The 24,362-nt window shown below is 43.8% G+C and overlaps 1 protein-coding gene across 1 annotated transcript; it reads right to left on the bottom strand.

Annotated features, from left to right (window-relative positions):
- Positions 1-1,197: 1,197 nt before the first annotated feature.
- Positions 1,198-22,086, bottom strand: RNASET2 (ribonuclease T2). Its single transcript, XM_008499957.2, has 10 exons — positions 21,970-22,086; positions 18,334-18,437; positions 15,248-15,314; positions 9,899-9,954; positions 9,007-9,064; positions 7,510-7,580; positions 5,231-5,344; positions 4,086-4,131; positions 3,799-3,873; positions 1,198-1,586 (listed from the first exon to the last, which is right to left on the bottom strand). Exons 2-10 carry the CDS (start codon positions 18,420-18,422, stop codon positions 1,392-1,394), a joined length of 771 nt encoding a protein of 256 aa, XP_008498179.2. The 5' UTR covers positions 18,423-18,437; positions 21,970-22,086; the 3' UTR covers positions 1,198-1,391.
- Between the last annotated feature and the right edge of the window lie 2,276 nt (positions 22,087-24,362).

Here is a 24,362-nt window from a genome sequence, read left to right on the forward strand (position 1 = left end):
ATCTTGCACTGTTTGCTGTTTCACCTTAGTTTTGTGGAAAAAAAACTAAGTACCAGAGAGTGGTACTGAATGGGGCTGCTTCCAGTTGGCGGCCGGTCACCAGCGGTGTCCCCCAGGGATCAGTGCTGGGCCCAGTTCTGTTCAATATCTTCATTGATGACTTGGATGAGGGGATTGAGTCCATCATCAGCAAGTTTGCTGATGACACCAAGCTGGGGGGAGTGTGGATCAGCTGGAAGGCAGGAGGGCTCTGCAGAGGGACCTGGACAGACTGGAGAGATGGGCTGACTCCAACGGGATGAGCTTCAACAAGGCCAAGTGCTGGGTCCTGCACTTTGGCCACAACAACCCCATGGGGAGCTCCAGGCTGGGCACAGAGTGGTTGGAGAGCAGCCAGACAGAGAGGGACCTGGGAGTCTGGATTGACAGGAAGGTGACCATGAGCCAGCAGTGTGCCCAGGTGGCCAAGAAGGCCAATGGCATCCTGGCCTGTATCAGAAACAGCGTCACCAGCAGGTCCAAGGAGGTGATTCTGCCCCTGTACTCAGCCCTGGTAAGGCCACACCTTGAGTACTGTGTTCAGTTCTGGGCCCCTCAGTTCAAGAAGGATATTGAGGTCCTCGAACAAGTCCAAAGGAGGGCAACCAGGCTGGTGAAGGGACTTGAACACAGATCCTATGAGGAGAGGCTGAGGGAGCTGGGGCTGTTCAGCCTGAAGAAGAGGAGGCTCAGGGGAGACCTCATCGCTGTCTACAACTACCTGAAAGGAGGTTGGAGCCAGGGGGGGCTGGGCTCTTTTGCCAGACGACTTTCAACAAGACAAGAGGGCATGGTCTTAAATTGTGCCGGGGGAAGTTCAGATTGGATATTAGAAAGGATTTTTTCACGGAAAGGGTGATCAGACATTGGAAGGGGCTGCCTGGGGAGGTGGTGGACTCTTCGTCCCTGGAGACATTTAAAAAGCGACTCGATGTGGCACTCAGTGCCATGGTCTAGTGACTGTGGCGGTAGTTGATCAAGGGTTGGACTCGATGATCTCTGAGGTCCCTTCCAACCCAGCCTATTCTATGATTCTATGAAAAACTCAGAGTTCTCTTCTGAACATCTATTCAAAGCATAAGCAAGCCAAGAAGTCCAGGCAAAACTGCAAATCAGATTCTCATTAATATCAGAGCCACAATTCAATACTTCAGGAGCTGGGATGACAATGTGGATCATTCTCCTTTAATGGCAAAAGAAGTAAGGTTTTCCAGCAGAAATTTTCCCAGCATCCCTGTGATATGGACAGGGCTTTGGAATATTGCTAAGTCAAGACCGCTTTCCAAGGTACAATGTTTAAGGATTTGGGGTTTCTGTTGCTGTTTTAAAAGTTCTGTCAAATTCTGATGGCTTCATTTGTGATCTTGGACCTGTGCAGGGTAATAGGTTGGCAGAGCATCACTGCAGACAGACAGCTCCTCAGTTCCAAGCTTCAGGTCAAGGTGCAGTGGGTTGGATTCAGGCTCCAGTTCTGCTGTGCAGTTTTGCAGCTGCAGTTCTTTGGTGAAGCAGAATTCAATCTGACCAATTGTTTGGGCTTTTTCACCCTGGAAAGATAAGGGATGAGATCAGCTTGATGAGGAGGACAGACCAATTCTTCATATGCACTGCCCTCCCTGTAGAACACCTGAGGGCTCATCTGGGGATGTAACACCTAAACAAGGAGATGGGTGCCAGAAGCATCCATTCTGAACAGCTTGTAGTACACACTTGGCTTTAAAGAACAAGAAGGCAAAGGCAAAAATTCCAAAAAGACAATTCAGTAACAATTTGGGGAATCTGCCCAACTGGTAAGTCTGTGCCACAGATGATCTGCCCAGCACACAGAGGCTGCTCACCCAAACAATGAGCTCTGGTTGAACCCTGTGGATACTGAAGGAGATATGTGACCTGAAAAATCACCTTCTAAAAAACTCTTCTGTAACAGGGCACAAATGAAAGCAAAGAAAATTCCCCCAAAAGGAGAAAACAAATTTGGTTTTATATTACCTTTCACTGAAAATAATAGAGAAGCAAGATGTCAAGAGGAGCAGAAATGTAATTTTTGGATTACAGGACAGACTAGGAGGAAAAATATTGGCCATGATTAAACAGGCAGGCAGGCATGGAAGCCTTTCTTGTTCAAAATGATTATAAAAAAACCTCAGAAATGCTCAGATATGACCAAGTGCACGTGGGAGAAAATTGGTTTTTAAATCACTAAGCAAGAGAAAAATGTATGTACAAGATGTTGGTTTCAGGGTGGGTTTGTTGGGTTTTTTTTTTGGTTGTGGGTTGTTTTGGGTTTAGATTTTTTGTTAGTTCTGTTTTTTTTTTTAAAGAATCCTAAGAACACAGCAAGTCTGCAATATTTTAGGCATCAAAGTACCCCCAGCCATTGACAAGTCTGGAACTCTGAAAAGGGCTACTTTTAAATAACTGAAATGTGCTTTTTCCTTCCTACTATCCATTAGCTTCAGCTGCTGAGCACAGGAGACTCAAGCTGTAAATTACTGTCACATCACTTGAGCAGTATCCAATTCTACTGAAAGCAGCAGCAAAACTACAGTGATCAGAACTAGAAATTTCAGAACTAGAAATTCTGTATTTTTTCAGCATGAAGAGGTGGGTGAGGGTGTAACTCACATTCCACTCATCTTCTTTTGTTGCTTGAAGTAGCTAAAAATGCATATTTAAAAGAATTGTAGCCTAGCATTCTTTTTCATGCAAAGAACCATCTGAGAATAAAAAACTCAAGAGCACTACTAAAGCCAATGAGCTGAAAACACAGAAGCTATTAAACTCCAATAGCAACAGTGTTCTGGCAACTTTTCATCAAACTGTTGTCTCTGTGAGGGCAATAACTCAGTCAAGTGTTTTGCAGTAAACCACTTTTATCAAGCTGAGATAATAAGGAACCACTTGTGAGAGGAAAAGATAAGCTGGGCCTTTGTTTTTTTTGCTTGTTTGTTTTCTCTTTGAATAAAAGCAGAATAACCCAGCTGAGAAAGTAAAGGAACAACTTATGCAGCCTACCCAGGTAATGGTCCAGAGTGATCTTTTGTTCCTTCCAAGGCATTTATGGATCAGATAGGGTGACCTGCATTTTATCCTACAACACACTGCCCCTGTGTGCCACGTTCTTCACTGCATCACAGCACAACCATTGGTAAAGAAAAGTAGAAAGAAATGGAGATTTTAGGTACTGTTGTTTTCCAAGGAATGATAATGCTCATCCTCAACCACAGAGAGGCTCAAAATGCCTTTTTTTTGGCACTTCTTTAGGTAAAAGGGGTTTGAGAACAACCTGTGTGGCAATTAAGCATCAGGAAACCCCTCAGCTACAGCAACACCTCTGGTGTGGGGGTTACAGCATGCAAGAGATGCAGGTTCAAAGCTTTCAAGGCAAAGAGACCTCTAAAACCCGGAGTTCCCACTCTCTAAATAAATATATTAAGAGCAGTTATTAGGTAATATGGGACAATTCCCCCCTGAACAATATTTCTGCATTAAGGAAAAGCTGTGGGAACAGGAAGAGAAGCTGAGCTGAGTGGTGCCAGTACATAAACAATGTTTTTATGGACTGAACTCCAAGAATCAAGCAATATTTAATCTGTAAAGAGCTACAAGAACACCCAGACCTAAGTTTCACCATGCTGAAGAATTTTCACTCTATCTTTGCTTTTGTTTTTTTGATGGAAAGTGCTCTTTCTAAAGGAAGAAAAGAAGCTTTTTTGTGTTTTTCACTTTGGGGAAGGTGTGTTTGTTTGGGATTTTTACCTCTTCTGGAGGAAGACACTGGATCTTTGGTGTCACACCATAAAACCTTGTAAGGGCTTCCTTTATGGCACCCATCTGAGAAATTAAAAAAAAAAAAGTCACTAACACATCTTCAAACAACTCCCACACTTTAAGTTCACAAAAGCTTTTAGAAAAAGCATAAAGAACAATGCAACCAAAAAAGAGATCACTTATTCTCTAGAAACTGCCTCCTGCTGAAAAAAAAAAACAACCAAAAACCAAAGCACAGGCACACATGATTTTGTTTTATAAAAACTGCCTCTTACCTGGTAATATGAACTACTTGGCTTTATCCCAGCATTCAGGAGACAACTGAAACAAAGACAGAACTTTTTCATGGATCTGGTATGAAAACATAACTTCATTATCACAGCCATTTGACACTGGATGTAAGGAGGAGGCCAGTAAGATAGATTAAGCTCTGTCATCTCACAGGAGCCTGCGTGAGTTCCTCTTATTCAAAAGTTCCTTTTTGCAAACAAATAATGTAACCTCTGATTACTACTTTTTCTTCTCCAAGTGTAAATGAATCAGAAGGAGAATATTAGCAGTCTTGCTTCTGTTCAGTAAAAATTAACTTAATTATATTCATTTTTACATTGGAGAGTATGCTGTGAGCAATGAATTTCAACATGTTTCCATCTCTTTTCTTTTTTGTTGTTGTAAATGCTGATATCAAGTCACATAGCTGGTCACTGTGCCATCTGTGCAATGTTTTAGTCACACCACCCCAGCTCCTGAGGCAACTGACTTCCCAGACATCATTAAATTTAACACAGCACATGACACACTCCTAAGAACTGTGTCTAGAAAATCCTGAGTAAGGCACCTAGAAAAACAGGGATGGGAGGAAGGTGGATTTCCTTTGTGCACATCAAAGTGCATGAGACTTGGGTGTGACATCAGGGTGGTGTGACAAGGAGAGCAGAGGGCTGCCTGGACACTGCTCTTCAGGACCATCCTCTCCTGCTGTTATCCCAGTCTTTTCCCAGGATATTTTGCTTGATTTTCCCTGCAGTTTGGCTTTTCCTCTGTCTTCTCTACAAAGAAGTGTTCAGGCCTCAGGATGACTCAGAAGCTGTGGAGGGTTTTCTCACTTGGTTTAGAAGCTGACAGCTACCACAGCTTCTGGCAGGGAGGCAGAGCCAACACAGCTTCCCAAAATTTACTGCCTTGCACTCTCTAAAATGGTGCTGCAATGAATGCTGCTGACTTACCAGGCTCTCCACTGACCTGAGACATCCTTCCCAGAATAAAAACCTTCCTCTGAACTCCAGTACTAACTGTGATGCATTCTAATAACCATTTCCCCTCTGCCAACAGATTTTTAGTTATTTTTTTTTTAAGCTCAACTTGAAACTTTTAGAAACTGTTTGAGATGAGAGGCAGATCACTGAGTTCATTCACACACCTGTTTAGATCAATGTGCTTGTAGAGATCTAAGGCTGTGCCAAAGTATTTCTTCTGAGAATTAAGGACCTCAAGTGTGGCTGCACAAGTGCCATGTTTATCCCACTCATGTTTCCTAAGGGAGGAACACAAAATATCAGGTTTAGAAAGCATGATTTGCAGATAGAACTGCTGCACAGGTTAGCCAGGGTACTCAAATCAAGCATCTGAAAGGCCACATGTGTGAAGGAGGACACTGCACTCAAAAAATACCAAGAAAGTATTCAAAGAAATACCAAGAAAGATCACTCCCATCACTTCAGTGACAGCAGAACTTACATAATTCTGGGGTAGAATCATCCACCAAGAGATTTCAGACCTATCAGGGGAGTGAGAAAAAAGCCCAAGCAGTCCTCTGATTATGTTTTTTTAACATCAGACCAAGAAAAGATTCTTCCAGGCAGTAAGTCATGTTACAAATGTATAAATGAGCTGGCATTAGCATTGGCAGCTGCAAGAAAAAGACTTCTCAAATTAATGTGATCAGCATGAAGGAGATGATGGTCTAATGGTTTGGATATTATTATGGGCCTGGGACATTCAGAATCAGTATTCTGTTTTCCTGTAAATTATGTATGAATCTGTGCACAAGACATTTTTAGACACAACTAATTCTGACCATTCAGCAAAGGGATAAGAAATGTCACCTTTACCTCTTCCATTTAAATCCAAACCAAAGCAGTTTGGAAATGAAGGTGCTGCAAGTTCCACTGAGTAACCTGAAAGAATCTGTCTAGAAATCTAAAGAATTAACACCTCAATGTTATTCATTATCCTTTACCTAGGCCACAGCACAAGATAATTCTACTTGAGCCTCATGTACAAATGACAAACAACCACAAAACCAGTGAACAGTCAGGTTGACATTCAGATTCTTATTTCTCCTCTACCAGGAATTTTACACTGTAGAGATTCTTATTTTTATTTATTTTTATATTGAAGGAAATAAAGTATTGTAAGTGAAGAGAGACAGGGGGTTCTTACTGGCTGTCAGTTGGCTTAAAAGCTTGCATTTACAACATCTGCAATTAAAGCTGCCAATTGCACTTGTCACCTTCCTGAAAGGCAGTGAATAACTCTGTCAACCACATTATGAGTTACAGTGTCCTGACCTGACTTCTGTAGGGTTTTTAAATGGTATTTCCAATTATATTTCCAGGTATTGACAGAAGTGCTATTTGCTACCCTTGACCTGCAAGGGAAAGGGTTTTCCTTGTATCTGTTCTTACCTGCTGCCCACCAAAATACCTGTTAGCAAACCAAGCACTGGCATGGAGCTGGTTTTAGGAGCAGGGAAATGGGCAGGGCATGGGAGGTGATGGATTTTTTTCTTATCTTAATTCCCGGAAGAGTTTAAGGTAGCATAAACCTGTACTACCTGAGCTTCCAAGGAAAACTTAGAGGCCCTTGAGAGGCTCTGCCTCTTAGCTGATGTTAACATTGTCAATGGAACAACAAATTGCACGTCCATACCTTGGCTGATGCAGCTCCTGGCTCAGCAAATTCATTTGAAAGGCCACTGATTTTAGTTTACAATAATGCAGGCAAACTAAAGGCTGCACAAACCCAAACACCACCCAAACCTTTCTTTGGTCCAGGTGTCTGGTCACTCAGAAGCAAAGAGGATGATGGAAAAGCAGAAAAAAAATATTGCTGTCAAGGGAGATCAACATCTCCCTTTCCCTTCCCACGAGCCAAGGAACTTGAACTCTAAATATGATCTTAGCTTACTAGGAAAGTGAGTGAAAATAGAGAACTCTGTAGAGAAGTGGCTAGGATGATCCAGTGCATCCTGGTTTTCCATTTTCTCCTCTGTGAGAAAGCCAAAGACGTGACTCAGGGAGAGCAAGACAGAAAAGCTGCCTGGGAAGAGGCACCTCCTGGAAGTTGGTCTGGAACATCCCAGGAAGGTTTCTGCTACTCAGATTTTATGTGTCAACAGCAGCTGCTTCTCCTCCCTGGGGGAAAGGGAGGAAACACAGTCTGTGTTTCTCAGCAAGTTTCATTTCTCCAAACCCTCTGCAATAGCCCTCTCTTTAACCCCTGCATTTTGCAGGTGCTCCAACAAGAAATCAAGAATTATTTTGTAAATGAGACTGAAAAGAAGCTCAGCTTTCAGTGGCTTCCTGGGCATTGCTTCTCATGCACAGCACCTCACCCAAAGAGTTACTGACTCGGATGGATTATTTTTAAAAAAACCAAACAATATGCCAAATACTTGTTAGGCTTTTCTGTACTCACCAGAACTGGGTACGATTCTGAGATGAGTGCAGCACATCAGGCCAGAAGCGTCTCATGTCTAACAGCAGGTCCTGAAACCACCACAAGTCATAAATGCAGCTACAGGGTTAAAAAACTCAATATATTTTCTAGGAGTGAAGCCTCATCTTCAGCATCCCCAGCTGAAAAAGAAAAGGTTCCTTTCCCCTGCTGTTCTGAACAGGCTGTCTGATGGATAAGTATGCAGTTGTTGAAGCTGCTCAGTCAGGCAGCATTTCACAGCTCAAGCCTCCTATCCCCACTTACAGCACCTCTGAATGAAATATGAGTTTTTAAATTATTATTTAAAACAAGGGAATATAAAAGGACTAATAGCTCGGGAAAAGAAAAATGTTCTCTGAACAGTTTTATTTACTGAGTTCTGATTTTGCAGTAGAAAGTGGAAGAGAGAACACAGTCTGTACCCTTTTTTCCACAGTTAAGTTTTGCCTCTGCAAATCCATACCTATGTTCTCCAGATTTTTTTTTTTTGAGGAGAATGTGGCTGAAACAGTCAAGCTGCATGTCCAAAACTCAAGTAGGAATAGCTGCTAACGACCACAAGCACTGAAACTTAAAGTACTACCAAGAGCACTTAATGAATTTGTGGACTCCTTAAATTTGTGGACTCCTGTAGCAGCGCTACAGGCTGGGCACAGAGTGGCTGGAGAGCAGCCAGGCAGAAAGGGACCTGGGAGTCTGGATTGACAGGAAGGTGACCATGAGCCAGCAGTGTGCCCAGGTGGCCAAGAAGGCCAATGGCATCCTGGCCTGTATCAAAAACAGCGTCACCAGCAGGTCCAGGGAGGTGATTCTTCCCCTGTACTCAGCACTGGTTAGGCCACACCTTGAGTCCTGTGTCCAGTTCTGGGCCCCTCAGTTTAAGAAGGATGTAGAGGTCCTGGAACAGGTCCAAAGGAGGGCAACCAGGCTGGTGAAGGGACTCGAGCACAGACCCTATGAGGAGAGGCTGAGGGAGCTGGGGCTGTTCAGCCTGGAGAAGAGGAGGCTCAGGGGAGACCTCATTGCTGTCTACAACTCCCTGAAAGGAGGCTGTAGCGAGGTGGGAACTGGACTCTTTTCACAGACGACCTTCAACAAGACAAGAGGACACAGTCTTAAGTTGTGCCAGGGGAGGTTTAGGTTAGATATTAGAAAGAATTTCTTCACGGAGAGGGTGATCAGGCTATGGAATGGGCTGCCCGGTGAGGTGGTAGATTCTCCGTCCCTGGAGACATTTAAAAAAAGACTGGATGTGGCACTCAGTGCCATGGTCTAGCAACTGCTCCGGTGGGTCAAGGGTTGGACTAGATGATCTCTGAGGTCCCTTCCAACCCGGCTAATTCTATGATTCTATGAAAAGAACACCCCTCTCAGCAAACATCACAAGCTACACATTTTGATGTTGGATGCACAGAAGTAACTGCAATCAGCTCTGCTTGGCACCATTGTTTAGATAAATATTGTTTAGATAAATACCTTGATCTCAGTGACATTAAAATGCCATGTCCTGTTACACTCCTCAGTTTTGTCAGGCCTAGGGAAACAAAATAAAAGTGAAAAAAGATGCCTCCTAATTCACTGACCAGATCTAGCAATGTTTTATGCTATGTCATTGGTTTGTGTTTCAAACATGCAGGATTATAGCCAGAGATTTTATTTAAAATTGCATCTGGGTTAAGCAATAAAAGGAAGTAAAGTAGAAGTAAAAATTCTATTAACTATATAAAAGACATCCAAGGAGAGTAAAGGGTACAGAAGGGTCCTCCTCAACCTTTGCACCAACTGAGAAACCTGACACTGACTGGAGATTCAGATAATGCTGCTCACCTTTCCAGGGCTTAAACTCCTCTGCTCATTTTTCCCTATATTTGTCAGGAAAAACTTGGAATGGCTGTGCTTGGAACTAATTGCAGTGAAGTGATTCCTTCAAAGCAAATTAGTTTTTCCTTTGCATTGGCAATGTTTGTGCTGAGCTGAGATATTTAAAGCCACAAGCAGCCATAAGACATTAATTCATTTCCTTTACTCAGGAAGGAAACAAAAAAAAGAGGGGAGGATATACTGCTCTTTTAGAGCAGTATGAGAACATTACTGATCTTATAAGGAGCATAAATAAAATGCTCATGTGGCAAGAGGATTTCAGGAGCTGAGTGAGCTATGATATACAGAAGTATATTTCAGTTTTCTATCAAACCAGAGGGTTTGGATTTCCAGTGAAATTAAGACTTTGGTTTTAAGGACTAATAAAAGAAGGCAGATTAAGCCTTAAAAAAAACCAAACTAACAAACAACAACCAAAGACTAAACATCCTGGTACCAAACTTGATTTTTTCCTTTCCAGGCTGAAATAAATACCCTATAATCATACCACAGTCCATGGATTGTCCAGTACTCTGGAGGGTCTTGACAATCATTAGCACTCATCTGTGGAAAACAAGAAGATAGAATATTTGTTCTGTGTGTCCAGGGATAATGGTTTAGAGGAATGTCCTGGTTTGGGCCAGGATAAAGGTGATTTTCTGTCTTGTACTTTTGCTTTCAGCTCAGTCTCTTGTAAGCAGCTGCACTTGCTGAAATGAACAGCAAGTTTCTCAGACAGTGTGTGCTTCTAGAACTGGTAACACTTGATGTTTAGAGTTACTGCTGGAGCCTGGTGTGCAGAGCCAAGGACACTGCTCAGCTCTGAGGAACATTTTACCCTCCAGAAGGAATAAAGAGGTCCCACCTGCAGCCTCCTTTGGGGAGGAAGGGACAAGAGAGATGCCAGAACTGACCAAACAGAGGATTCCATCCCATACACCTCATACTCAGGAGAAATCTGAGGGATCACAAGGGCCAAGCCATGATTTCCTGCTTCCAATTTCCATCTCCTGCCCTTCCTGCCTTTCCTGCTTCCCTTCCTTCACCCTTCATCCTGGGAGGATTCCATCCCTTCCTCTGCCTGTGCTCCTGATCCATCCCAGCCCATATCTGTGTGTTCCTGCCTCCAGCTCCAACTGCTCTGACCCCAGGATTCCAGCCTGGACTTTCCCAGGGCTGCCCTGCAGCCTCGGGGGTGACCTGAGAGTTATTGGGGGAAAGGGGGGAGGAACCTGGGATCCATTTTCCTGTATATGTGTCTATATTGAGTAATTTTTCCTATTTATCATTCCTGTTTCATTAAAGTTGTGTAGTTTAGTTTCCAGCCCATCAGTCTCTCTCCCTTATTCTCTCTCCTTTCTTTATCAGGGAGGAGAGAGAGATTAATAGAGAGCAGCTGTCACTTGGTTTCATTGCCAGGCCAGTGTTAAACCCTGACAAGGAAAAAAAATGAAAGGTCATTTGCTGGTCTGCCCCTGGTCAGAGCAAGGCTCTGGTCAGACATGGGAACTTTTGCTTGCCCAAATCAGGAACTGGTGAGCTGCAGTAACTTGAAGCTGAGATGGATCCTGTGCCCCTTAGCAGAGACCAATTGACAGGAAAATTTTGGAACAGATCAAGTGAGCATCTGGAGGCATCCTGAAGGAGGAAGCATGAAAAGACAAAAAAGGAGAGGTGTGGAGGGCACAGAGTGGCCTGATCCATGCTAAATGGATGGAGCCAAATATTCCAGGTGGCAGCTCTCTGGATTTTTCTCACCATTGGATGTTTTCAAGGAGCTATTAAGATAAAAGCCATCAGAATAAACTACAGTGTTATTCAACCATCTTGGAGGGTTTTTTAGTGTTGTTTTGTTGTTGCATTTAACTGGAAAAGTACAAAGAAGAGACCAAGAAAGTTTCATATCCTAAGTCAAATGGTTGGAAGCTGCTTTTTTACTTGAGTGACAAGGACTGGAGAGAAGAGGGAAGTCTGTGTGTGCTCCTTCAAAAAAGGGCTCCAGCCAAAGCTTTTTCTGATGCAGGAGGAATAGGCTACACATTAATTGTATTTTTTAGAGTAGTACACATTCCTCAACAAAGCCAAAAAAAATCCCTGTTCACACACTGCAGAATGCCATTACTGTGTTTCCCCTGATTATTCTGCTTAGTAATTAAGACTTTTTCACAAACACTTTTTGCCAATAAATAACAACCTCCTCCCTCATAATAACTGCTTTCCTTTTTGGCCCTGCACTCTGTCTTAATTGTGCCACAATGCTTTTCATGTGATGCCAGAGCCAGAGCAGAGTGTAGAAAAGAGCAGAGAGAGCCCTGTAATTTCACTAATTGTCTTCCACATGCCACAGGCCAGTGGCAGCAAAATGCAAGCTCTGCAAGACCTTCTTGCTCTCTGCCCACTTCCCTCCCCTCTCTGCCAGCAATAATAGAAGCAATTAAACCCAGCACCAGCTATTTTTTTTTTTCTTTCCCTGAAAGGAATATTTTCAACAAACACTGCTAATGCCTAAACAATATTGCTGGTGTCAAGACAAAAGCTTTGTGGAACTGAAAGAGTTCAACTACCCAGCCCAAAACACAGCAAATTAATGGCCATCATCCCCTGAAAACCAACCTGCCAGCTAACCAGCTTGCTCAGCCAAGAGTGGTAACAAGAACACTGCAACTCTGCTCCTTACTCATTTAACTGCACTTCCCACATGTGCTAAGAGAAAGCCTGGAATATTTTAAATTTGGATCACAGGAGGGCTTAGTTCCCATTTCTTATCACCCTTCCCATTCTCAAAAGTGGAGGAACTGAATAACCTACAAACCTGCATCATATTTTCCCCACTCCACATGGAAACATCCACAGATTTTATCTTTTTGCAGTCTCCAAGCCACTAAAGCTGCAATAATATTTCTCTTCTGAAGTTCTTGTATTAAACATCTTCATAACTCCATAAAAAGGAGTTTTTCTTGCCCTTGAGTTGCTCCTATTTCCACCTAACAGGATTCACATCCATTTGTGACCAAAAGTTTCTGAATGAGGCACATGAAGTTCAATAAAACTGCACCACAGGCACAGCTTAAAGGAACATTAAGTTCATAATCACTTAAGGGCTGTGAATTTAGTGTGGATACCTTTGTAGAAGGCTTTAGGTCAGTTGTGTAGCCCCAGAATCTCTAACCACATGAAGAACATCTCTCTTCCTCTTTCACTTTTACTGCAGAACTCAGAATTTAAGTCCCAGGGTTCCTATTGCTTCCATGCTACTCACAGTTCTATTTTAATGGGTTAGAAGATGTGATAAAAAAACCCTTTCCAGTTTAATTGTGATCAGCACAGTATCCAAAAAGCAGCAGCTGACCACAAAGAGTTCAAAGCACAGGAAAAGTTGATGAGATTTATTTTCTCAAACTTCTGGAAGGCTGAACTGTGCTCACTCCATTTTTAAAAAGGCCTCTCAGGTCTCCAAAACTCTGGCAAAGATTTTGAACACAGTTCTGCAAAACAGGAATTAAGATTTAGGTCATCCATGCACAACTGCAGACCACAGATGTAGCAGGGCAGCCTACCACAGGCTCCTTTATCTAGGAAGCAATAAATATCTAATATCTAAATATCCAGGAAGCATAAATGAGGAAGTTCTTGCACCAAGTGTTGTCTCAAAGGTTTTTACATAAATGACACAATCAGTTTTGCAGTTCTCACCCAGCTCCTTGGCTTTTCAGCATCATGTCAAGACTTTTAAACTGAAGGCTGATAATATAAAAATATTTCCTCCCTTAAATAACATAAGGAAAAAAATACAAGCACACTGAAGATGCAGCAGAATCTACATACTTAAAAAAAAAAAGAGCTGACATCTGAATTTGGGAACATCTCTTACATTAACACTAGCAAAAAAAAAAACCAACCTAAACATGTTATGGAAGTACAGTTGAGATTCTTCTTCAGACTCAGTGTTGTGAAACTGAGCAAAAAGTCACTTCTTTTGGTTTTAATTTCAGGTTTTCTTCATTCCTTTGGAATACTGCAGTTTTTACTAAAGAAAGTCATAAGGAATCAATAAAAGGTAAGAAATCTGATATTTTCTGACACTTAGTATCTTTAATTTTTCATTACAATTCAACTCTAAGCTTATAAACATTATTTGTCAATTTACCAACAGCACCACCCTGGAATTAAGAGCAGCAGTCAGCAGGTGGGAAAACTGGCTGGTGGGGGTTTTTTGTTTGGTTAGTTTGTAGGATTTGTTTGCTTATTTTCTTAAATTACTGTAATTGTTTGCATCCCAGCCATGTAAGTGTGGGTTTGCCCTGCTACTGACTCACCCCTTGTGCCACATGCTACAAACCCCTGAACACCAACACCTCTCCTCCAAGTCAGGAACAGTGATGCATCAAATCTGCCCTTGTTACCCCCCAAAAAAGGGGAGCAAACAAAGCCCAGAACAGTGGCCACTCCTTGGTCTCAGTTGTGCACATCTGACTTTTGTTTTTGTACATTTAAATAATGTAAAGTACATTTCCTGTGAAGGACATCTGCTTTCCCTCAGGAATTTGGATAGTATGTGACCTTTGCTGTCCTTACTTTTGTGCATATTTCCAGAAACAGGAGTGAGAAATTAAAAACCCAAAGCACAAAAAACAAGAATCTAATATTTTAATAAGTAAAGTCTCCCAGAATTGGGATCTGTTTGGCTGCAGAGACATTTGCCCCAAAATGAAGCTTCTCTGTTATCAACAGAATTCTTCATCCTTGTGTCAGCAAACCTGATCACACCTTCCAGGCTCAAGTTTAGCACATTTTTAACTCAGCTGCATGAGGAGAGAGAGACCTGTGAGTATTTCCAGCACAGGGAAACTGCTCAACTTCCCAGCTGGCAGCAGGTATTTACTAGCAAAAGGGGCATAAGTACTACACCCCTTAGTTGTGGTTTTGACAGACATATGGTTAATAAACTGGGTTCATTTTTGTTTCCAGCCCTCAAGTAGAGCAATTCTTAGAGACACTTGGTCCTAACAACTTCCCAGCTCTCTTTTCCTTGTCTGAATTCCCTCTGATGGTGTGCCATTAAAACACTGGAGCTACAAAAGGTAAAACTTGTTGTGCAGTGATAGCCCCAGCACTAACCTGCTGTCTCCAGCCAGAGGAAGCAGCCAAGTCTCCTGAGAGACCCTGCTGGAAGCCTAGGATTAAGTTCACAGCTAGAAAGAAAACCCAAAACCCAAAACAAGCCATTAAGGCTCAGTGTACATTGTGCCTACACTGACTGTGAGTTCCATCTGCAACACATAAAATCCTCTCTTGTTTGCTGAGGAGTGCAGGGCAAGCAGCTACAGCTTCACCAAGCTCCAGAAAGCCTCTGTGAAGATTTAAAGGCATAAACAAGATTAAATTTTCAGCCTAAAGAAGAGGAGGCTCAGGGGAGACCTCATCACTCTCTCCAACTCCCTGAAAGGAGGTTGGAGCCAGGGGGGGGTTGGGCTCTTTTCCCAGGCAACTCTCAGCAAGACAAGAGGGCACAAAAGGTCTCAAGTTGTGCCAGGGGAGGTTTAGGTTGGAGATGAGAAAGAATTTCTTTCTGGAGAGGGTGATCAGGCATTGGAATGGGCTGCCCAGGGAAGTAGTGGATTCTCCGTGTCTGGAGATCTTTCCAAAGAGCCTGGATGTGGCACTGAGTGCCATGGGCTGGGAACTGCAGCGGGAGTGGATCAAGGGTTGGACTTGATGATCTCTGAGGTCCCTTCCAACCCAGCCCATTCTAGGATTCTATGAAATGCAGGATGGGTTTTGCTCGTGCTGCTTGCAAACATTTATTGTCCAGGGCCACTTCTGTCAGGGTAAAAGAGAACAAAGACAAAAACCTCACCTTACAAACAGTCACTGGCCAGTGGTGAGCAAGATACAGCTTCTTCCAGGCATGAGGGTGGCTGTCACTGGAGAGAGAGAGAGAGAAATCCATTTTAACTCAAATATTTTCACAAGTGCACCACCTTCAGCCAGCAACACAATGCTCACAAGTATAAAGCATTGATTTTTAGAAGTGGTTGGCTTTTATAGATTCTATCACAATATTTGATGACTCCAAACACTACCAAATCTTCAGAAACAACATATTTAGAAACCTCCTAGTAAATCCCTTTGCTAAATAAATTCCACTCCTTGCATTCTACCTCCATGTGCTTTCCATTTCTTAAAAAGTGAAGAAAAATGTTGTCCAACTTTACATTTAGGAGAGTGCTTCCTGGCAAACTTTCAAAACAGCAATTAAAAAAAAAATAAATCTTTGTTTAGGATGTTGAGAATCTTTTAATTCTTCTTGATGGGTATACTGGCTGAAAAGGAAGTATACAACATTCTTGGAACTGCAATTACTCTTCTAAGAAAGAATCCAAACAACCAGAAGCAATGTAGTTGAAAACTGCAGGAGATGCAATTTGATCCTGAAAGTCCTCCAACCTTTGTGATAAATAGATTTAAAAATCAGAACAAAACAGAACAACAACAAAATTCTGACTCTCTGATTAATTTAAATTCTGACTTACAAGCATTTTTAAAATGTTTACTATAGATTTAGTTTTAAACATTTAAACTGTGACATAATCTTCAAGTTACCTAAGGAGGAACTAAAGAAGGAGTATCCCATATTTTACAGAAGCATTTGTATTTCAAAGCCTCAGAATAAAGAGGTCTGTAACTCAGAGGCATCAGTACTGTCTTGCACCTAGGCAGAGGGAAAAAAAGGAAAAAAAAGCTTTAAAATTTTGTACAAAAAGTTTTGGAAACCTGTGTCATGTCTTTGTCACTTGTACAGAGGCATTTTCCAGCAGTTTGGAACAGACTTATTCTGGATAAACTGCAAGTAGATAAAACCCCTGTTGGTTCAGATACTCCAGGAGATATTTTTAGCTGTTAAGCAAGCCCACCAAGTGACTAAATAGAACAGCAAATGGGAAAAACAACAAAAAGAGAACTGCAAATTGCTCAAACTGACAGAGTGATGTCAAAATAAATTGTTATTCTCTGAGAACTAACAGGGACAAGTCCTTCATTACTGCTTGCCTGAGGTTATATAAAAATATATATAAGAAAGCTAATTCTTCTCATCTTGAGGAAGCAGGGATACTCCCATGTTACATCACTTCTCAGGTTTTTTCCTCCAGTTTTGCTGTTTTGCAATGGCCACATTTTCTCTTAAGCATTCACATGCACCTCTGGTTTTTAAATAAAACACAATGAAAACTATTAACACTTCTACCTGGACTTTACTGCAGCTGTGGAAACCCAAGCAGAAGAACTTCCCAACACTGCAGACCAGTTTGTTTCCTTGCTTCTAAGAAATTGTTGCTTAGAAATATCCCTTGTTTCTTCTGAATCTGAAAGAGCAGCTGAACTCCTGCAATCACCATCGTGCCAAAACAAGTTCTGGTAGAACAAACTCTCTGGCTAAGTCAAGGTCAGAAAATTTTGGTTATTAAACAGAGCAAGTTCGAGGAACTTGAGCTCTGAACTGGAATCCAAGCAAAACCATTTTCAGTATCTATGAATCTTCAGGGATATCTCCCTTTTTTTGACCCAGTTTATCCTGCCCTGCCAAGCCAGAGCCCAATCCCAGTAGCCAAAAAGTTCAGCACTGGGTGAATCATAGAATGGGCTGGGTTGGAAGGGAGCTCAGAGCTCATCAAGTCCAACCCTTGATCCACTCCCGCTGCAGTTCCCAGCCCATGGCACTCAGTGCCACATCCAGGCTCTTTGGAAAGATCTCCAGACACGGAGAATCCACTCCTTCCCTGGGCAGCCCATTCCAATGCCTGATCACCCTCTCCAGAAAGAAATTCTTTCTCATCTCCAACCTAAACCTCCCCTGGCACAACTTGAGACCTTTTGTGCCCTCTTGTCTTGCTGAGAGTTGCCTGGGAAAAGAGCCCAACCCCCCCCTGGCTCCAACCTCCTTTCAGGGAGTTGGAGAGAGTGATGAGGTCTCCCCTGAGCCTCCTCTTCTCCAGCCTCAACACCCCCAGCTCCCTCAGCCCTTCCTCACAGGAATTCTGCTGGATCCCTTCACAGCCTCCTTGCTCTTCTCTGGACCTGCTCCAGCACCTCAATCTCCTTCCTGAACTTCCTGAGGGGCCCAGAACTGGACACAGGACTCAAGCTGTGGCCTCCCTAAAGCTGAGCACAGGGGCAGAATCCCTTCCCTGGACCTGCTGGCCACGCTGTTCCTGAGCCAGCCCAGGATGCCATTGGCCTTCTTGGCCACCTGGGCACACTGCTGGCTCATGGTCACCTTCCTGTCAATCCAGACTCCCAGGTCCCTCTCTGTCTGGCTGCTCTCCAACCACTCTGTGCCCAGCCTGGAGCTCCCCATGTGGTTGTTGTGGCCAAAGTGCAGGACCCGGCACTTGGCCGTGTTAAACCTCATCCCAAAAGTGCTTCACCTTTAGCGATTCTCTGGCCAAAACACTGAAGAGAAGGAGAAAAGTTTGTTTCCTGATACAATGAACTAAGAATCTGAGCTTTTTATGAAAAGAAATCCAAAATTATTGGAACTGAGAAAATAGGAAGAACAAAAAACGTGTACACTGGAACAGTTGGTGCAAACCATGCCAGAGGAATTATTCCAGTTTTTTTGTTATGCTTCCAAAATTATTTCTGATTTTTGTCATTACTAAGTCACGAGTCTAAATGATTCATCTAAAGCTGAAGATTGGACTGAAAGACTGCAAAGTTTGTTAATGCACTGAATGTAGTTTAAGTTTCCCTCTTTTTATATGTGTTAATAAATGTACTTCCTTTAGGTACACCAAGTTTAGTTTTAGGTACACTTCTCCCCCACCAATCACCTAAAGGAAGAATAACACTTCACAAATAGCAGGTAAGAAATGTAAAAGTTAAACTGTTCTGCTCTGCACTTCAGAAAGAGCTGTAGAGATCTCTTCTTAAAGTGTAACTTACCTCTGGGTGTACTCATGGGAAGTGCACAAACAACATAATGCCACAGAAAACCAACTAAGAATCCAACAGTGCAGCTTTGCAGGCTTCATTTTGTGATCAAATATCTACAAAAAAAAAGAAGAAAGGTGTTAAAAGAAGCAAACTGTTACTTATCCAAGGCACTGAATTGCAAATGTTAAAAAAAAATAAATGTACAAACCCACATCACAGAACCAGCAGGCAACTCCAACTTCAGATTCACAACCACAGGTAAATGAGGATCTTTTTCAAGGCTGAGCCTGATCCCCCAGCTTGTACCCTAAGGCTGATAGATCAACATTTCCTTTTTTTAACCTTACTTGCACACAGCCTCAAAAGAGCCACTTTCCAGCAGAGATGCACAAATGTTCTATGCAGCCATGCTTTATTTGTCTTTATTTGTGGTCAGCTCAGATGCTGGAAGTGATTAAGGAGTTCTTCATTAAAGAAACTCTGAACTTAAAACTGGATATTTATGCTGGACTTACCAAGGCTGGTGTTAGAAACTGGATGGGAAGTCCATGCCCAAGCTTGAAATTCTCTCTAAACACGAGCTGACTACTGAACTGATGCTAAAAAAATAGCTGCTAAAACCACAGTAGTTTCTGTTCATGTTATAAACCTGAGAGAACTTCTATTGAAACCATGCACCATCTGCCTACTACCCTGTGAACCTTAGAAATCATGGGAGAAAATAACAAATCAGCTTAACTTTCAGCAACAGGAGGACTTGCAGTTGGCACAAAAAACCCCAACTTCCTCCTGTACCCAGCCAGTCACTTGGCAGCATTTTCAAATGCTCCCTCCTAGGTTCCAGAAATAGATGTCCATACATGTATTTACATGATTCACCAAACACACCTGACTCTGAGAACCCTAAAAAAAAAAAAAAAAAAAAAAAAAAAAAAGGCAGCATTAAATACCACTTCACCACCCAAGTCAGATCCTGTTTTCTATGAGGGTTACAAAATTAATCTTTTCTTATAGCAGTCAAATAAAGACTGTTTTGACTCCACAGAGACTCATTTTGGGAAAGTCAGTGTTAATTCCAACCCACAGCTCATCACAACCAAGGATACATCTTCCCACCACTACCCCACAGCTCCAGACTGAGCCTGCAGCCCTTCCAGAAGCCCAGTTTGAAAACTGGGAAGGGGTTTGGGCAACTGTGGCAATTAACCAGTTGGATTATGACATGGTTTGGCTAAACTGTGAAGAAACCACAGCCCTTAAGCAATTCCCCTGTTTTGTATGTTAACATCCCTCCAGTTTGTGATTGGCAGCCTGGCCAAGCAGGACACAGATGGATCTTAGATGGTAACTCTTCATTTTTTGATCTAGTTTCCTAAAAAAGGCCTGAAGGATTTTCACTCACCAGGCAAGATGAGCACACACACAAAAAATTTCAAATCATTTGGAGTGTGCTACAAAAGCAATCACTAAAGCAGAACTAAACTCCACTGGAAGCAAGATGTACACCTGGCATTACAGAAATTCATAAAGTCACACAATGTTCAAAAAAATCAGAAATAAGTAATTAACTGTCAGGTACACAATGTACCCAAGAGTTCTGCATTTCAAGTGATCTCAAGTCTCATCACTTGAGCAAGAGGAATGAGCAATGTCACAACCAACCTTACAGGCCCTTGTTTGGTTCCATCTGCAGTTATTTTCTGCTGATAACCAACAAAGCAAGACTTGACTTTTCTGCATGATAAACTACCTGCCCAACATTGGGAGATGAAAGAGGCTTCAGATAAGTTTTTACCCTAACTACAAAAAGCCTGTTTCAGAGAGCAGAAAAATACCACTTAAAAGACCACAATATCAACACCACCATCAACAGCAGCAACAAAAACCCTGCACTGGACAAAGGTCTGGAAATAACATCTTAAGGAGGTAGATTATGATGCAAACATTATGATGTTTCTTCTGCAAACTGGTATGACTTAAGATGGCAGGCACAAAGAAACTTTATTTTTTTTTTCCAGTGACTAAGTTACAACAAAGCACAAAGGCCATTATCTCCCTTTTTCATCAGACTCTTAAGTTTGATGAAATAATGACTAGGAACAGACAGGGGCTTCAAAAAGTGCTGCTGGTGGGGCAGTGGGATGAACCCCACAGATAAACATGGGCACCAGTGGCTCAGAGATGAGAATTAGTGCAGCTAGAAGCACAAAAATGAACACATAAAGCTTGGGTGCCACCTCCAAGAAGGCAGCACACACTGCCTCTGCCACAACCAGCTGGACAGCCATCAAAGTGTGCACCAGAAGCACTGATTTCATTTCTAACAACACCCTTACCTTTTTTTTGACAGTTTTACCACCACAACCTACTCCTAGATTTCTTCCCAGGCCTGGGTGCTGCCAAACTACAAAAAGCACCTTTAGAGAGTGTCAGAGGCAATGCTCAGGGCTGCTGACAGAAGAAACTTCTTCGGGAAGCCTTGAGGAAGGTGGCACCCTGCTTTCCTCACACCTTGTGCTGATACAGAGATAGAGATTGATAGATAGATAGATAGATGGAGAGATAGAGAGAGATAGAGATATAGAGAGATATGGAGGGATATGGAGAGAGAGATGGAGGGATATGGAGAGAGAGATGGAGGGATATGGAGAGAGAGATGGAGGGATATGGAGAGAGAGATGGAGGGATATGGAGAGAGAGATGGAGGGAGATGGAGAGAGAGATGGAGGGAGATGGAGAGAGAGATGGAGAGAGATGGAGAGAGATGGAGAGAGATGGAGAGAGATGGAGAGAGATGGAGAGAGATGGAGAGAGATGGAGAGAGATGGAGAGAGATGGAGAGAGATGGAGAGAGATGGAGAGAGATGGAGAGAGATGGAGAAATATAGAGAGATAGAGAGAGATAGAGAGAGATAGAGAGAGATAGAGAGAGATAGAGAGAGATAGAGAGAGATAGAGAGAGATAGAGAGATATGTGGATACATAGAAGAATACAAAGATGGAGACAAAGATGGAGACAAAGATGGAGACAAAGATGGAGACAAAGATGGAGACAAAGATGGAGACAAAGATGGAGACAAAGATGGAGACAAAGATGGAGACATAGATGGAGACATAGATGGAGACATAGATGGAGACATAGATGGAGACATAGATGGATGCAAAGTTGGATACATAGATGATATGTAGGTGGATACGTAGGTGGATACATAGATGGGTACAAAGATACACCCACTTTTAGCAATAGGATTTAACTTCCTGACCCCACAAAGGGTTTGCTCCGGGTAAAGGAACATCACGTTTCATTCCCAGGGCCTTTTTTAATAAATGGTAAAGAGTGCCAGAATGCACAGAACCCAAAGCAGAACGCCTGCAAGAACCAGGCAAGAACCTACAGAAGTGTACACGGGAAAGGAACAACCCGAGGTAAAAGCTGCGATTCCTTCGGTTTGCTTCACGGGGCGGAAACCGAGGCCAGAATCCTGCGAATGGCAGGAAAACAGGAAAACACACGAAAACACAGGAACACCTCGTGGACACAGCCGGGCCAGGGGCCGAGAGGTTTCCAACCACCACCTCCGCTGCCTCGGAACCGAGACCTCTCTCTCCTCAGCCCGGCCCCGCCGAGGTCCAGCCGCTCCTTACCTTCCAGCCCCGGATCCGGACCTCCCCTGCCTCTCCTTAGGGCCCGACCTGGCACAGCCCCGACCTCCCAGCAGCCCGCCGGGAGAGGGAGGGACCGAGCAGAGCCCTGACCCCAGCACCGCCCCGGACCGGGACCGGGACCGCCTCCCCGGAACCACGGAGGCACAGACACGCAGGGCCGGGCTTTCCAGAACCGCGGAGGGTTATACCGGCCCGGTCCCGCCTTTTCGGAACGGGCCGGGCCCGCTTTCCCCAGGGAGCCTCGGAGCTCCGGAGCAGCCCCGGAGCCAGGCGGGACCTGCGGAAGGAAAGCGTTTGTATGCAGAGGGGTTTTGCTCATCCTAATCCTGGAAAGGTTTGGGTTGGAAGGGACCTCAAAGCTCATCCAGGTCCAACCCTTGCACAGCCCTCCCACAGCCCAGGTTGCTCCAAGCCCCATCCAAGCCAACCTTAAAACCTTCCAGGGATGGATGGGGCTTCCAGCCTGTGCCAGGGTCTCACCACCCTCATCTGAAGAACTTCTTCCTCACATCCAACCTCAATCTCCCCTCCTCCAGCTGGAATCCATTCCCCCATGTCCTATCCCTACCTGACAGCCTCCGAAGTCCCTACCCAGCTTTCCCGTGGCCCCAGTAAGGTACTGGAAGGCCACAATAAATTCTCCTCAGTCTTCTCCAGGCTGAAGAACCCCAACTCTCTCAGCCTGTCCTCACAGGAGAGCTGCTCCAGCCTTCATCATCCTCATGGCCCTTCTCTGGACATGTTCCAGATATCCCATGTTTTGTTTGGTTCTCCTTCAGCACGTTCTAGGTTTTGTTTGCATTTCCTACTTGAAAATTTGGGCAGCACAGTCACACTTCAGGAGTGCAATAAGGGCTCTTTATGTTTTAATTTTGAAGTAGTTTCTACTTAAATAGAATCACAGAATACTAGAACTGGCTGGGTTGGAAGGGACCTCAGAGCTCATCAAGTCCAACCCTTGATCCACTCCCGCTGCAGTTCCCAGCCCATGGCACTCAGTGCCACATCCAGGCTCTTTGGAAATATCTCCAGACACGGAGAATCCACTACTTCCCTGGGCAGCCCATTCCAATGCCTGATCACCCTCTTGGTAAAGAAATTCTTCCTAATCTCCAACCTAAACCTCCCCTGGCACAACTTGAGACCTTTTGTGCCCTCTTGTCTTGCTGAGAGTTGCCTGGGAAAAGAGCCCAACCCCCCCCTGGCTCCAACCTCCTTTCAGGGAGTTGGAGAGAGTGATGAGGTCTCCCCTGAGCCTCCTCTTCTCCAGCCTCAACACCCCCAGCTCCCTCAGCCTCTCCTCATAGGGTCTGTGCTCGAGTCCCTTCACCAGCCTGGTTGCCCTCCTTTGGACCTGCTCCAGGATCTCGATATCCTTCCTGAGCTGAGGGGCCCAGAACTGGACACAGGACTCAAGCTGTGGCCTCACCAGGGCTGAGTACTGGGGCAGAATCCCTTCCCTGGACCTGCTGGCCACGCTGTTCCGGATACAGGCCAGGAACAGGTCTGCTGCTACCACTCTTTTTTTTTATTTTTTTTTTTATTTTTTTTTACTTGGTTCCTAAAGATAGCAAATGGGAGATAATTGTCTAAAGCAAGGCCAGCCAGGGGAACAGAAGAGTTCTGACACACGGGTCAGCAATGTGCTTCTCCAAAATCATGGGGGAGGTTTGTGGAGGTAGCACTTGTGTTTGGAAACAATCCGAAACTTCTGAGGAAGGAGGAACCCAAAGGGATGACTCACAAGTTGCCCAGGCTCACGTTTTCTCAGCACTAGAGTAAACTGTGGCACAGACTCCAGCTCCTCTTTCTCTGCTGCTGCTGCGTGAGTCACAAATCCAAAGTGTGATTCCTCCTTACTATTGTGTGGCTCTGCACCACCACCCTCCTGCAAGGCACTTGAGAAATAGTGTGGGCAGATCCACTTCCACAAGCACAACAACATGTGTTCTGAGCAGGCTAATTACAGGCTGTGTAATCAGGTTCAAAGGTACAGCATTATTCACTGGAAAGATTATTATTTTTTTTTTTAGCTTATGTTTATACATTTACACAGTAGGAAGGAGGATGAGACCAAACTATCCTCTTGCTGCAGAAACATGAACACATCGTGCTGGGTGGAAAGAGGGATCCATCTGCTCTTGTCTCTGTGTCTGAGAGGTGTCAGGGGGCTCAGAAATTGTGCTGAAGAGTTAAAATTAATGAAGTCCTCAGCACTGCTCCTCCTCCTGCTGCTGGGGGCATCAGCACTCCATCTGGCACTGAAGTCTTTGCTGCTCTCCGTGAAGAGTCAGTACATGGACACCAAGTTCTTCTCCCAACCTTGGGTTTCATCTTTGCATGGGATGAGGAGCAAGCACAGGGCTTGCAAG

Source organism: Calypte anna, chromosome 3 (assembly GCF_003957555.1).
Source record: "Calypte anna isolate BGI_N300 chromosome 3, bCalAnn1_v1.p, whole genome shotgun sequence".
In the NCBI taxonomy this organism is placed as follows: Eukaryota; Metazoa; Chordata; class Aves; order Apodiformes; family Trochilidae; genus Calypte; species Calypte anna.

Excerpts from the sequence above, each read along its gene's own strand:
- RNASET2 (XM_008499957.2), bottom strand. The coding sequence starts at position 18,422 with ATGAAGCCTGCAAAGCTGCACTGTTGGATTCTTAGTTGGTTTTCTGTG. Across the intron at positions 5,345-7,509 it reads CAGAATCGTACCCAGTTCTG|GAAACATGAGTGGGATAAAC; the intron begins GTGAGTACAGAA and ends TTCCTCCCTTAG. Across the intron at positions 1,587-3,798 it reads AGTGTCTTCCTCCAGAAGAG|GGTGAAAAAGCCCAAACAAT; the intron begins GTAAAAATCCCA and ends TTATCTTTCCAG.